The sequence below is a fragment of the Sinocyclocheilus anshuiensis genome, unplaced genomic scaffold (genome assembly GCF_001515605.1).
Source record: "Sinocyclocheilus anshuiensis isolate Anshui unplaced genomic scaffold, SAMN03320099.WGS_v1.1 scaffold1362, whole genome shotgun sequence".
NCBI lineage: Eukaryota > Metazoa > Chordata > Actinopteri > Cypriniformes > Cyprinidae > Sinocyclocheilus > Sinocyclocheilus anshuiensis.
In genome coordinates this window covers 90,335-103,142 of record NW_015557127.1, presented here as the reverse complement: position 1 = coordinate 103,142, position 12,808 = coordinate 90,335, and the positions used below count along the sequence as shown (strand labels likewise).

At 43.5% G+C, this 12,808-nt stretch overlaps 1 protein-coding gene across 1 annotated transcript in view; it reads left to right on the top strand.

Moving 5' to 3' along the window:
• Nucleotides 1-8,943, top strand: part of LOC107677890 (serine/threonine-protein phosphatase PP1-beta catalytic subunit) — a 12,595-nt gene extending 3,652 nt beyond the window's left edge. The window contains exons 3-8 of the mRNA XM_016472957.1: nucleotides 1,748-1,978; nucleotides 2,927-3,031; nucleotides 3,112-3,183; nucleotides 6,843-6,994; nucleotides 7,628-7,762; nucleotides 8,574-8,943. Of these exons, the coding sequence (XP_016328443.1) occupies nucleotides 1,748-1,978; nucleotides 2,927-3,031; nucleotides 3,112-3,183; nucleotides 6,843-6,994; nucleotides 7,628-7,762; nucleotides 8,574-8,678 (800 nt within the window). The 3' untranslated portion in view covers nucleotides 8,679-8,943. The remainder of the gene's footprint in view (nucleotides 1-1,747; nucleotides 1,979-2,926; nucleotides 3,032-3,111; nucleotides 3,184-6,842; nucleotides 6,995-7,627; nucleotides 7,763-8,573) is intronic.
• Nucleotides 8,944-12,808: the final 3,865 nt, after the last annotated feature.

The window sequence follows — 12,808 nt, the reverse complement described above, 5'->3', positions numbered from 1 at the left end:
ACACACACACTCACACACACACTCACTCACTCACTCACTCACACACACACGCAGAGAGACACACACTCTCTCGCTCTCACACACACACACACACACACGTTAGATAGATAGAAATAGTCAGATTATAGATTTTATTGCATACCTGCTGTCACTGCCAGACAAAAAACTATGATAATTGTGGATAAATGCGATAAAATGAGCGGACTGGACTAGGGCTCCACGATAAATCGAAATGGAATCGAAATCACGATTGGACAGAAGCTGCGATTGTCATGCGTATCTTTCAGTGAAGCACGGTTCTGTGATCAGCAGTAAATCTCCATCCGAAGGCCAGAGGGCGCTCTCGCGCTGAAACTCCAAATATGCCCCGCAGAAGAAACTCAGGAAATCCCTATAGCGGTAGCTGGATAAACAGAATATTTAACTGCTTTCATTGATTCAGCGTGACTAATAAACACACGACTACGGCAATATATGGTTTATCTGAGTGCTTATTATTGTAATTTTCATTAAAATAAAGTATATTTATAATGCAATGCCTTTATCACTGCTTAAATACTATGAAATATGTTGCGTGCCTTATTCTGTGTAAGAAGCCACATCATCTCACAGAAGGATTTATTTCAAACACTCGACTGACGTTATGAAGTGAGTTTGGAGTAAAAATATGTTATTAAATGTGGTATTTTCACATGCTTTCAGATGGAGCAGCATTTACTTCACAGAGCCGTAGTTCACTGAGAAGCTATGCAGACAGCTGTCATTATCGCTAACGATTTCTTCAAATTCATAATCGCGCAATAAAATAGTCTGCGATTTTTTTTTTTGTTTTTGCGTAGCTTGTCAGTGAACTACGGCTATGTGTAGTAAATGCTGCTCCATCTGAAAGCATGTGATGATGATTTCCTGCTGATTACAGAACCGGCATTACTAACAAACGGGAGCATTTTTGACGATCATTTCTGTCCAGTCTAGGGCTGCACGATTAATTGAACGCGCATTTGATTAATCGTGCAGCCCTAGACTGGACAGAAATGATTGTCAAAAATGCTCCCATTTGCAGCGCACACTTCTTATCAGAAAGGTTCAATAAAGCTTTGTTGTTATGGATTATGGTTTGTGTTACGCGTCTATGCATCTCACGACTATGTCGTATATGAAATAATGTCTGTGTGCAAAACAACAAAGTGACGATTTATATGCTTAATCATCTGTAGTTGTACATACATTGGTGTGATTGATTGTGGCTGGATTTTTTTGTAAAGGAATAATCAAATACAGAAAGTTCAAAATTAGTTTCTGGAATTTTTATTTCTAGAAAATATTCACGTCTTAATATGCAAAGGTACTGTAATGTCACTGTAAACGTACATAATTTACAAGAGGTATATACTTTAAAATAACTATTTGGCCATTACATGATACATACATCTTCAAATAATATTTCCATCACACTGAATGTCTTAACCTTTTTTTATTTTATTTATTAATTTTTTTTGGCCCAGTTCACGTAGCTGTAAAAATAGTTGCCTGCTGAAATTTAAATATAGATGTGTGTATATATATACACATCTTCACGACTAGATAGACACAGCTGAGTGTGTCACGTTAGGTTTCTCTATAGATGTGAGTCATCCTTTTGGTTGGCTCATTTGAGCACTCCGTCACTGTAAGTCTATATAAACCACAAGTGCTTTGTATGAATGAGAAACAGCAGTAGCAATGCTAACGCGCTCCTCGTCCGCAGGAGACATCCACGGCCAGTACACGGATCTGCTGCGGCTCTTCGAGTACGGCGGCTTCCCTCCGGAGGCCAACTATCTGTTCCTGGGAGATTACGTGGACCGAGGGAAGCAGTCGCTGGAGACCATCTGCCTGCTGCTGGCCTACAAGATCAAGTACCCCGAGAACTTCTTCCTGCTCCGCGGGAACCACGAGTGCGCCTCCATCAACCGCATCTACGGCTTCTACGACGAGTGTGAGTCGCTCGCGCTGGGAATACACAGACCAGTGAACCATCGCAACTGATAATAAAGCTGTGCACTGATTTCTGTTTTGGACAAGTCTTCTGCATTTTGCAATACTTTTCTTTTTGCAGCGCAAATAAATGTAGGATGGATTTCACTGCAAACTAAAAATAAGAAAGAAATATATTTTGCTTAATGAAAACTAAGGCTGTTTTTAGAATCGCTTTTTCTTTCTCACATAATTGAATGACCGATAAGCACATTTAAACCCAAATTCACATTATTGCAAGAAAATCTCTCGCTCGTTCCCTGTCATACAGTCAAGAAGAAACGCAGCCTGCCCTGAGCGTGTCGTACTTCATCACACAATTGACATAAAAAGTAATTACGCTTTCATAAAGAACATTTATTTTTGCATTAGCTTCATGATAATTAAGAGCATTCTCGTCACTGAAATGCAAAAAAAAAAAAAAAAGTCATTTGTAAATCGTATTTATTCATAATGGCAGTATTTGCTAAACTGACCGTAATGAATGATGATGATGATAAAGATGGCTAGTGTACATCTGAAATGTCTTTTATAACTTTTTGTTAATTGCATACCGTGTCAAATTTATTCAGAGATTGCCAAGAAAATAGCCTTGATGCTGGCATGGCGTTATAAAGTGAATGAATGAATGAAGACGACAATGATAAATTGTATTACAGTAAGAAAAATCTTTAGGAAAAACATAACTAAAACACTACTGTAAAGGAAGTTGGATATAATATCAAACTTAATATGTAGAAATTTGGTGCAATGTAGTAGAGTATAAAAAGTGTTTTGCATTACAATAATGAGAATGAGAAAGTAGAAGAAATCTAAATGGTCCTTAAAGTTTGGTAATATAATTATCTTTTCTTTTCTTAGATGTTGTGGTGAAATTTGTGTGTGATGTATTATGTTGTTTTTCCTGCAGGCAAGCGCAGGTTCAACATCAAGCTGTGGAAGACGTTCACCGACTGCTTCAACTGTCTGCCGATCGCCGCTATCGTGGACGAGAAGATCTTCTGCTGCCACGGAGGCAGGTTTAGCAGCGCTGCCTCGTTAGCGTTAACGAGCGATCACAGACACATCTAACGCTCCTGTGTTTCTCTTCTGAAGGGCTTTCTCCAGATCTCCAGTCGATGGAGCAGATCAGACGCATCATGAGACCCACGGACGTACCTGACACAGGTGACACACACACACTCACACACACACACACACACACACACATGTTGTGTTTCCATGTTTTATGGGGACTCTCCATAGGCGTAATGGTTTTTCTACTGTACAGACCGTATATTCTATTGCCCTACACCAACCCTACCCCTAAACCTACCCCTCACAGGAAACTTTCTGCATTTTTACTTTCTCAAAAAAACTCATTCTGTATGATGTATAAGCTTGTTTTCCTCATGGGGACCTCAAAAATGTCCCCACAAGGTAAAAACGTACTAGTATTACTATCCTTGTGGGGACATTTGGTCCCCATAACGTGATGACTACAGGTACACACACACACACACTATACATACATACACACACACACACACACTCTCTCTCTATACACACACACACTCTATATACACACACACACACTCTATACACACTCACTCTCTCACACACACACACACACTCTATACACACTCACACACACACACACACAGAGACACGCACACACACACACACTCTCTCTCTCTCGCAGCTAAACAGCTAAGCGGTGTTTTCAGAAAGCAAGCGCGTTTATCCACAGTGGAGAGAGAGCACAGGGTTGCCAGGTTGACAAAGATAAGTAACACACTTAGCAGATATTTCCGTATTGCGCAAGTGTAAAGCTCTGTTTTGGGGATTACTTCTCTATATATCAGGCAACCCAGTTGTGTTCCTCTGCTGCCAGATTAAACCTTGTTGTAGCCTATATATGCTCTATTCATTCTTTTTTAGAAACCTCACACTTTTCTACTCAATTTTAAACGTTGTAAAATTTTAAACAAATTAAGCGCGGTCCACTGCTGCACACGTGCCACAATATCGATACAGGGCCAGCTGTATCGATACTCGTATCGTCAAATATCTGTGACGATACATCGTCGTATCGATATTTTGAACACAGCACTAATAAATAACAACGTCTCCGCCATATATGGCCGCTGTCTATGATAGCAGACAAAGCAAAGTACTTTGCTAACTACTTAGCACTCTTTTGGCATCAAATTGCTGAAGCCCTCTTACAACCAGCCTGTGTGTATGTGTCCTAAGCTACCAAATATGTAAACAAGTAATTGGTCTTGATAACCTATCTCTGAAATAGTATTTAGGAGTGGTTGGTTTGGTGATAAAAGCTTCCTCCATACTAGAGACAAAGGTGCAAAACAAACACATCTCTACACTCCTCATGAATCACAGCGTGTGTGTGCGTGCGTGTGTCTCTCTCTCTCTCTGTGTGTGCGTGTGTGTCTCTGTGTGTGTGTGTGTGTGTGTGTGTGTGTGTGCGCGTGTGTGTGTCTCTGTGTGTGTGTGTGTGTGTGCGCGTGTGTGTGTCTCTGTGTGTGTGTGTGTGTGTGCGCGTGTGTGTGTCTCTGTGTGTGTGTGTGTGTGTGCGCGTGTGTGTGTCTCTGTGTGTGTGTGTGTGTGTGCGCGTGTGTGTGTCTCTGTGTGTGTGTGTGTGTGTGCGCGTGTGTGTGTCTCTGTGTGTGTGTGTGTGTGTGCGCGTGTGTGTGTCTCTGTGTGTGTGTGTGTGTGTGCGCGTGTGTGTGTCTCTGTGTGTGTGTGTGTGTGTGCGCGTGTGTGTGTCTCTGTGTGTGTGTGTGTGTGTGCGCGTGTGTGTGTCTCTGTGTGTGTGTGTGTGTGTGCGCGTGTGTGTGTCTCTGTGTGTGTGTGTGTGTGTGCGCGTGTGTGTGTCTCTGTGTGTGTGTGTGTGTGTGCGCGTGTGTGTGTCTCTGTGTGTGTGTGTGTGTGTGCGCGTGTGTGTGTCTCTGTGTGTGTGTGTGTGTGTGCGCGTGTGTGTGTCTCTGTGTGTGTGTGTGTGTGTGCGCGTGTGTGTGTCTCTGTGTGTGTGTGTGTGTGTGCGCGTGTGTGTGTCTCTGTGTGTGTGTGTGTGTGTGCGCGTGTGTGTGTCTCTGTGTGTGTGTGTGTGTGTGCGCGTGTGTGTGTCTCTGTGTGTGTGTGTGTGTGTGCGCGTGTGTGTGTCTCTGTGTGTGTGTGTGTGTGTGCGCGTGTGTGTGTCTCTGTGTGTGTGTGTGTGTGTGCGCGTGTGTGTGTCTCTGTGTGTGTGTGTGTGTGTGCGCGTGTGTGTGTCTCTGTGTGTGTGTGTGTGTGTGCGCGTGTGTGTGTCTCTGTGTGTGTGTGTGTGTGTGCGCGTGTGTGTGTCTCTGTGTGTGTGTGTGTGTGTGCGCGTGTGTGTGTCTCTGTGTGTGTGTGTGTGTGTGCGCGTGTGTGTGTCTCTGTGTGTGTGTGTGTGTGTGCGCGTGTGTGTGTCTCTGTGTGTGTGTGTGTGTGTGCGCGTGTGTGTGTCTCTGTGTGTGTGTGTGTGTGTGCGCGTGTGTGTGTCTCTGTGTGTGTGTGTGTGTGTGCGCGTGTGTGTGTCTCTGTGTGTGTGTGTGTGTGTGCGCGTGTGTGTGTCTCTGTGTGTGTGTGTGTGTGTGCGCGTGTGTGTGTCTCTGTGTGTGTGTGTGTGTGTGCGCGTGTGTGTGTCTCTGTGTGTGTGTGTGTGTGTGCGCGTGTGTGTGTCTCTGTGTGTGTGTGTGTGTGTGCGCGTGTGTGTGTCTCTGTGTGTGTGTGTGTGTGTGCGCGTGTGTGTGTCTCTGTGTGTGTGTGTGTGTGTGCGCGTGTGTGTGTCTCTGTGTGTGTGTGTGTGTGTGCGCGTGTGTGTGTCTCTGTGTGTGTGTGTGTGTGTGCGCGTGTGTGTGTCTCTGTGTGTGTGTGTGTGTGTGCGCGTGTGTGTGTCTCTGTGTGTGTGTGTGTGTGTGCGCGTGTGTGTGTCTCTGTGTGTGTGTGTGTGTGTGCGCGTGTGTGTGTCTCTGTGTGTGTGTGTGTGTGTGCGCGTGTGTGTGTCTCTGTGTGTGTGTGTGTGTGTGCGCGTGTGTGTGTCTCTGTGTGTGTGTGTGTGTGTGCGCGTGTGTGTGTCTCTGTGTGTGTGTGTGTGTGTGCGCGTGTGTGTGTCTCTGTGTGTGTGTGTGTGTGTGCGCGTGTGTGTGTCTCTGTGTGTGTGTGTGTGTGTGCGCGTGTGTGTGTCTCTGTGTGTGTGTGTGTGTGTGCGCGTGTGTGTGTCTCTGTGTGTGTGTGTGTGTGTGCGCGTGTGTGTGTCTCTGTGTGTGTGTGTGTGTGTGCGCGTGTGTGTGTCTCTGTGTGTGTGTGTGTGTGTGCGCGTGTGTGTGTCTCTGTGTGTGTGTGTGTGTGTGCGCGTGTGTGTGTCTCTGTGTGTGTGTGTGTGTGTGCGCGTGTGTGTGTCTCTGTGTGTGTGTGTGTGTGTGCGCGTGTGTGTGTCTCTGTGTGTGTGTGTGTGTGTGCGCGTGTGTGTGTCTCTGTGTGTGTGTGTGTGTGTGCGCGTGTGTGTGTCTCTGTGTGTGTGTGTGTGTGTGCGCGTGTGTGTGTCTCTGTGTGTGTGTGTGTGTGTGCGCGTGTGTGTGTCTCTGTGTGTGTGTGTGTGTGTGCGCGTGTGTGTGTCTCTGTGTGTGTGTGTGTGTGTGCGCGTGTGTGTGTCTCTGTGTGTGTGTGTGTGTGTGCGCGTGTGTGTGTCTCTGTGTGTGTGTGTGTGTGTGCGCGTGTGTGTGTCTCTGTGTGTGTGTGTGTGTGTGCGCGTGTGTGTGTCTCTGTGTGTGTGTGTGTGTGTGTGTGTGTGTGTGTTCCAGGGCTGCTGTGTGATCTGCTGTGGTCAGATCCTGATAAGGATGTTCAGGGTTGGGGAGAGAATGATCGCGGCGTGTCCTTCACCTTCGGAGCGGATGTGGTCAGTAAATTCCTGAACCGTCACGATCTGGATCTCATCTGCCGTGCGCATCAGGTGACCAAACACGTCTCCATCAGCCACATTCACCGATGCTTTACATTTCACACAAATTATACAACAAACGTTTGTTGACTCCGTTCATCAAACTCTAACATTCACAATGTTACCAAAGTTATTATATCAAACATGTTCTTTGAATGATGGGAAATGCAAATGTTTAATTGGTGTTTTTTGCAGGCAGTTGTGGTTTCAGGGTTTACAGAAGGTTTAGTTTGAACTAGTTTAAAATTTAAAACGACATCAAATTACCACTGTAACCAGCAGATGGCAGCAGAGGAGCACTTATAGGCTTATTAGTCACTCATTTCCACTTATTTTGCTTAATTTTGAGATTATAAAATCACGACTGAATCACACATTAAGCGAGGGAAGAGCGCTCCTTTTAGTACTTGTTGGTCAGTTCAGTTTAACACGGTAGAAGAAAATAGTACATTTAATTAGAGTAGTATAAATACATTTTCCATGTAAAGCTTGTGACTGTTGTTAATGAAAGTACATTTTGTATGCTTCCCAACTCAATCTGTGCTTTACTGTCAAATGTGTATTACCAAGAACTAAGCGTAATATTATTAGTGACTGTGGTGGTTTTGTTGGACTGGTTTAGGACGGTCTGCTGTTGTTTTGCAGGTGGTCGAGGACGGTTACGAGTTCTTCGCCAAACGCCAGCTGGTCACGTTGTTCTCGGCGCCCAATTACTGCGGCGAGTTCGACAACGCTGGAGGAATGATGAGCGTCGACGAGACCCTGATGTGCTCCTTCCAGGTCACATGACTTCACCTCCACCGTCGCATGACTTCACCTCCACCGTCACATTGACAATCTCAACCCAAAAAAAGATAATTGTGACCCTGGAGCACAAAACCAGTCATAAGGGTGGATTTTGTGAAATTGAGATTTATGCATCATCTGAAATTGAATAAATAAGCTTCCATTGATGTATGGTTTGTTAGGATAGGACAATATTTGGCCGAGATGCAACTATTTGAAAATCTGGAATCTGAGGGTGCAAAAAAAAATCTAAATATTGAGAAAATCATCTTTAAAGTTGTTCAAATTAAGTTCTTAGCAATGCATATTAGTAATCAAACATTGTTGGCTATTGCTACAAATATGCCTGTGCTGCTTATGACTGCTTTTGTGCTCCAGGGTCACAATTACGCTATAATGCATCAAAGAAATGATGCTTGTTTTTTTGCACCATTACTCTGGTTTTTGCATTTTGACGACATCACATGAACATGATCTTTACTTAATATTCTAATGATTTTTGGCATAAAAGAAAAATGTATAATTTTGACCCATACAATGTATTCTTGGCTATTGCTACAAATATGCCTGTGCTGCTTATGACTGCTTTTGTGCTCCAGGGTCACAATTACGCTATAATGCATCAAAGAAATGATGCTTGTTTTTTTGCACCATTACTCTGGTTTTTGCATTTTGACGACATCACATGACAGTTGAGACCGCTCTCGTTACTGAAATGCAAAAATTGTCCATTTGTAAAGTGTCTCGTAATTGTTATGAGAGGTGAAAGTGTTGAAGTTTGGGCGTTTGGTTGCTGTGTTCTCAGATCCTGAAGCCGTCGGAGAAGAAGGCGAAGTATCAGTACGGCGGGATGAACTCGGGCCGACCCGTGACTCCGCCCAGAACGGCCACGCCCCCAAAGAAGCGCTGAACGGGCGGAGCCTCCGTCGGCATGGAGACTGTCTTGAAAACACACACGCGATGTAGCTAAAGAAACCACACGTATTGTTTTTTCTGTTTGGTTTGGTTTGATTCTGAGCGCCTGTAGCGTCACGTTTCACAGTGTTTGAACTCTCACTCTGCCACATAACGCTGACCTGCTGTTTTTCTAGCTAATCATTTCACTCTTCAGGCCTGTTCGAGTCCAACAGGTTCATAACATCTGGATTTTCAGTAAATAAAGCTTAACAAACCTCTCTGACGTGCCAGTATGTTTTGAAGCCTGTTTATTAGTCCACAGACAGATGATGTGCTGCGAGTGTGCAGCGTCTTGATTCTTGTAAGAGTTCATTAAAACTCATTACTACTTGAACAACTTAAGACAAATACTAAAGCATCTGCTGGATCCCTTTGGCCTGAAGAAGAGCTGTAAGCATTCAATACTCCATAAAGAAAATTACCATCACTTGAAGTATGCAACATCAAAATATATCTGATAAATTACACAACACATTAAATAACTACAGATGAAACATTTCCCAGTTTCACATTAAGCATACTAACTTCGCCAAGCTTGTTATGAGCACATATCTATGCTCTCTCTTGCCCTATACGTCACTCTGTGTTAGCCATTTTATTCAAATTCATACTAAACAATTATAATACATTATATATTAAATTATTTCTGTTTGGACTGAGGCGGTAAGTCAAACTCCAGTGCAGATGCATGCTGGGAAAATCCCCTGGAAATAGGAGTAATATAACAGACAATAGCTGATTTCTGACAGGAATGAAAACGAGGCTGTGAGGGACTGAAGTGCGTTCAGTTGATTCACAGCATACTGACCGTTGTTCAGCTGACCACAAGTCTTTCTAAAGAGTACTAACTAATACTAACGCACACAGTCAGCAGAGGGCGCTGTTCTCCTGGAGAACATTATAATCACAGCAGACCGTCTTTATTTCACATCACTGGTGCTCAGACGCTCTGAATGACGGAGTGATTGTTCCTGTGTATCCACGAGTCTCATTCTCAGCACAGAGATTACCCATGATGCACTGCAGGGCACCGCGTCTTGTTTTTCTGCTCATTTGTTAACCGCGTACTTTCCCTCGTGTTTGTTTAGCAGATGGTGGAATAAAGACGCAGCACGCAGACTGAAGACACGCAGGTCTGGACACGTATAACGTCTGCGGTGATGAATGTTTAGCTCGGTCCAGACGTATAACTCACGGCGTAATCGCAGTCCACACTGACCCGTTCACCGGCTGGGCCCTGGGACCCGCCTGCTTTATGTGTTTGAGTGAGAGCGTGTTTACTGAAAAACCTCCAACTCAAACCAACATTGCATTAGAACATTAGTGATTAAAGTGCATTCAGAGCCCTTCACTGATTCACGTCATGTTGCTGCCTTTCGCTAAAATGCTTTTATTTTTCATTATTTGTGTCACATCGGTCTGCTCTATAGCTCATAACGACTAAGCAAACTCTGCAAATGTGTTAAACAGAAGAGAAACATGCGCCTGACTGTTGCTTTTCAGTCCTCGGGCAGACGGCATGTTTTTATTAAATAAATATGTAAAACAAACACACTTAACCGCTTGTATTTTTCCATGCAGTGAGAATAAGCGCGACACGAGATTTAAATAAAAACAGATGGATCTGATTGTCCTCTGCTCTCTCGCTGCATGTGCTCTGTGTCCGAGTCTCGTCTGCGTTCTCTGGTCTGAGAATCTCAAGCGTCTCACTGTTCGTGAGGTCAAAGGTCAGCGATGACACGTTAGCACAGATGAGATCGGGCGCTCTGATTGGCTAACGCTGCTGTTACTCGTGAACACACTGGACTATCGTTGAACAAACACACCTGAACACACACTGCTTCACGCATCCGGACGAGTTTAAACACGTTCCCTTATGTGGAGAAATCCATCTATTGATGGCTGAACTCTGCAGGCGTTTCACACAGGAACTCACGATATGAAAGATTAAATTATTTAAATATAAGATATGGATTTAGTGCTGATATACGTTTAATTCAATTCAGTCAGAATGTATTGTGTATGCACTTCCTGTTCTGCTGTGAGAAGTGTGGCAGAATTCAGTTATTGTGCATCATGATTATATATAAATATAGAGGTATATAAATACCTGCTATAGCATTTAACCCTGTACACTGTCACCTCAGCCTGAGATGGAAGAGATACACTTCCCAAATGAAAAGGTCACACTCACACACTCACAGACACACACACTCGCTCACACACACACTCTCTCACACACACACACACACACACGCTCGCTCACACACACACGCTCGCTCACACACACACACTCTCTCACACACAGACACACACACACACACACACACTCTCTCACACACACACACACAGATTTTGTGCTTACATATAATTGTCATGGTTAATTGTCGTGATAATAGTATCATAAGGATCATTGTGTAGGGCTTGTCTGTGAGATGAAGTAGAAGCTGCATCAGTCTCTTCCCGTTCATCCGGTGTTTGCTGTGGAGCGGCGGCTGTTGTGTCAATCGCTCTAAAAGCTGTTTGATGCCGGGTTTGAAGTGCCAAACAAAGCCAATCTATGATGTGAAGCTCCGATAGTGTGTGTGTGTGTGTGTGTGTGTGTGTGTGTGTGTGTGTCTGTGAGTGTGTGTGTGTGTGTGTGAGTCACTGATTCAGAGCTCAAATACTCAGATCCAGTTCAACATGTTTGAACAAAGAAGCTTCCAGATGATCTTTACATGATCACCTTCATGATTAACGTCACAGATATTCTTAATCAGAAACTAGATATTTATCCAGAGTTACAGAGTTAAACAGGTTTGTGTTTGAGGTGATGCTCAACATAATGGAGGCGTAATGTGCGTGTTGTGTGACCAGTTAATGCAGGAGTTCATCAAACAGGAGTTTGATTGTCATGTTCTTGCGATATCTGAAGGCATTTGATTTTCAAAGCAGCTCCTTGTGTGTTTGTGCCAACAGAGAGGATCTCATCGTCATTATCATAATCATGTCAATCAAATCAAAAGCTGAACTGGTTTCTATTTGACATGTTAAACATGAAACATGGCGCTCATGGCGTAAGATGATGAAAAAAAAAATTATAAAATGGCCAAAGATGCCCTTCTGATGTACACAGGCTTAGAAATAAAGGGTCCAAAAGGGTGCTTTTCCTTAGAAGAGCCAGTTTTGGTTCCCTAATAGACCTTTCAGTGGGCAGCTCTTAAAAAATAAAAAATAACTAAATTCTTAGTGTGATTCTTAGAGCATTTCATAATCAAAATAACCTTCTTCCACTACGAAGAACCATTTGTGCAATGTTTCCTTTGTTCCTATTTTCCCGCCACTAGTTTGTCTCCATAGTAACTCATTAGTTCCATCACCTGTCTGTAGTTTGTTTCATGTATTTAAGCCCTGAGTTGCTTCAGTGCAGTGTGTTGCTGTTTCTCGTATTAAAGCACCTTCTCACCGTTCCTCATCATGCGCTTCATTTGTATTGTACTACACACTAGCTATGTTTCCAGCCACCTATTTTTTGCGCATTTTGGAATATCGCTTAAAACACGCTGAATGGAAACGCCAAGATGCAAATAAATTCTAAAAATGCGCACAAAAACATATACGCTCAATTGAGTAGGATAAACGTTTTATAATGATAAGAAAATATGCGCATAAGCTACGATGGAAACACATTTACTGAATAAATTCCAGCATGCGCATTGAAAAAGTCATGTGAGTTTGCGCTATGAGACGGATAACTCGACTAACACCGGACCGATCTCGCTCACAGCATCTAGATGTTGTTTTGGTCGTTCTGAAATGCCTGAGGAAAGTCTGTCATCAAAGCATTTCTGTATAATTGTCTTACACAACTGCGTTCCCAAACAGCAGCATCCTCCGAAAGCATTGACCGCATTTATTGTGTTACATCTGCTCTCTCCGAGGCGCAAATAATTGATCATATATGAAAATTACTATATTCAGTGGCTTCTCCTATAGTTTTCTCAGTGATATGAAGTGCCAGTTTATCAGGAAGTGACGGGTTTGTTCTCTTTGACTCGTTGGATGGAAACTGCTTTATTCGCAAATGTTTTATGCGATATT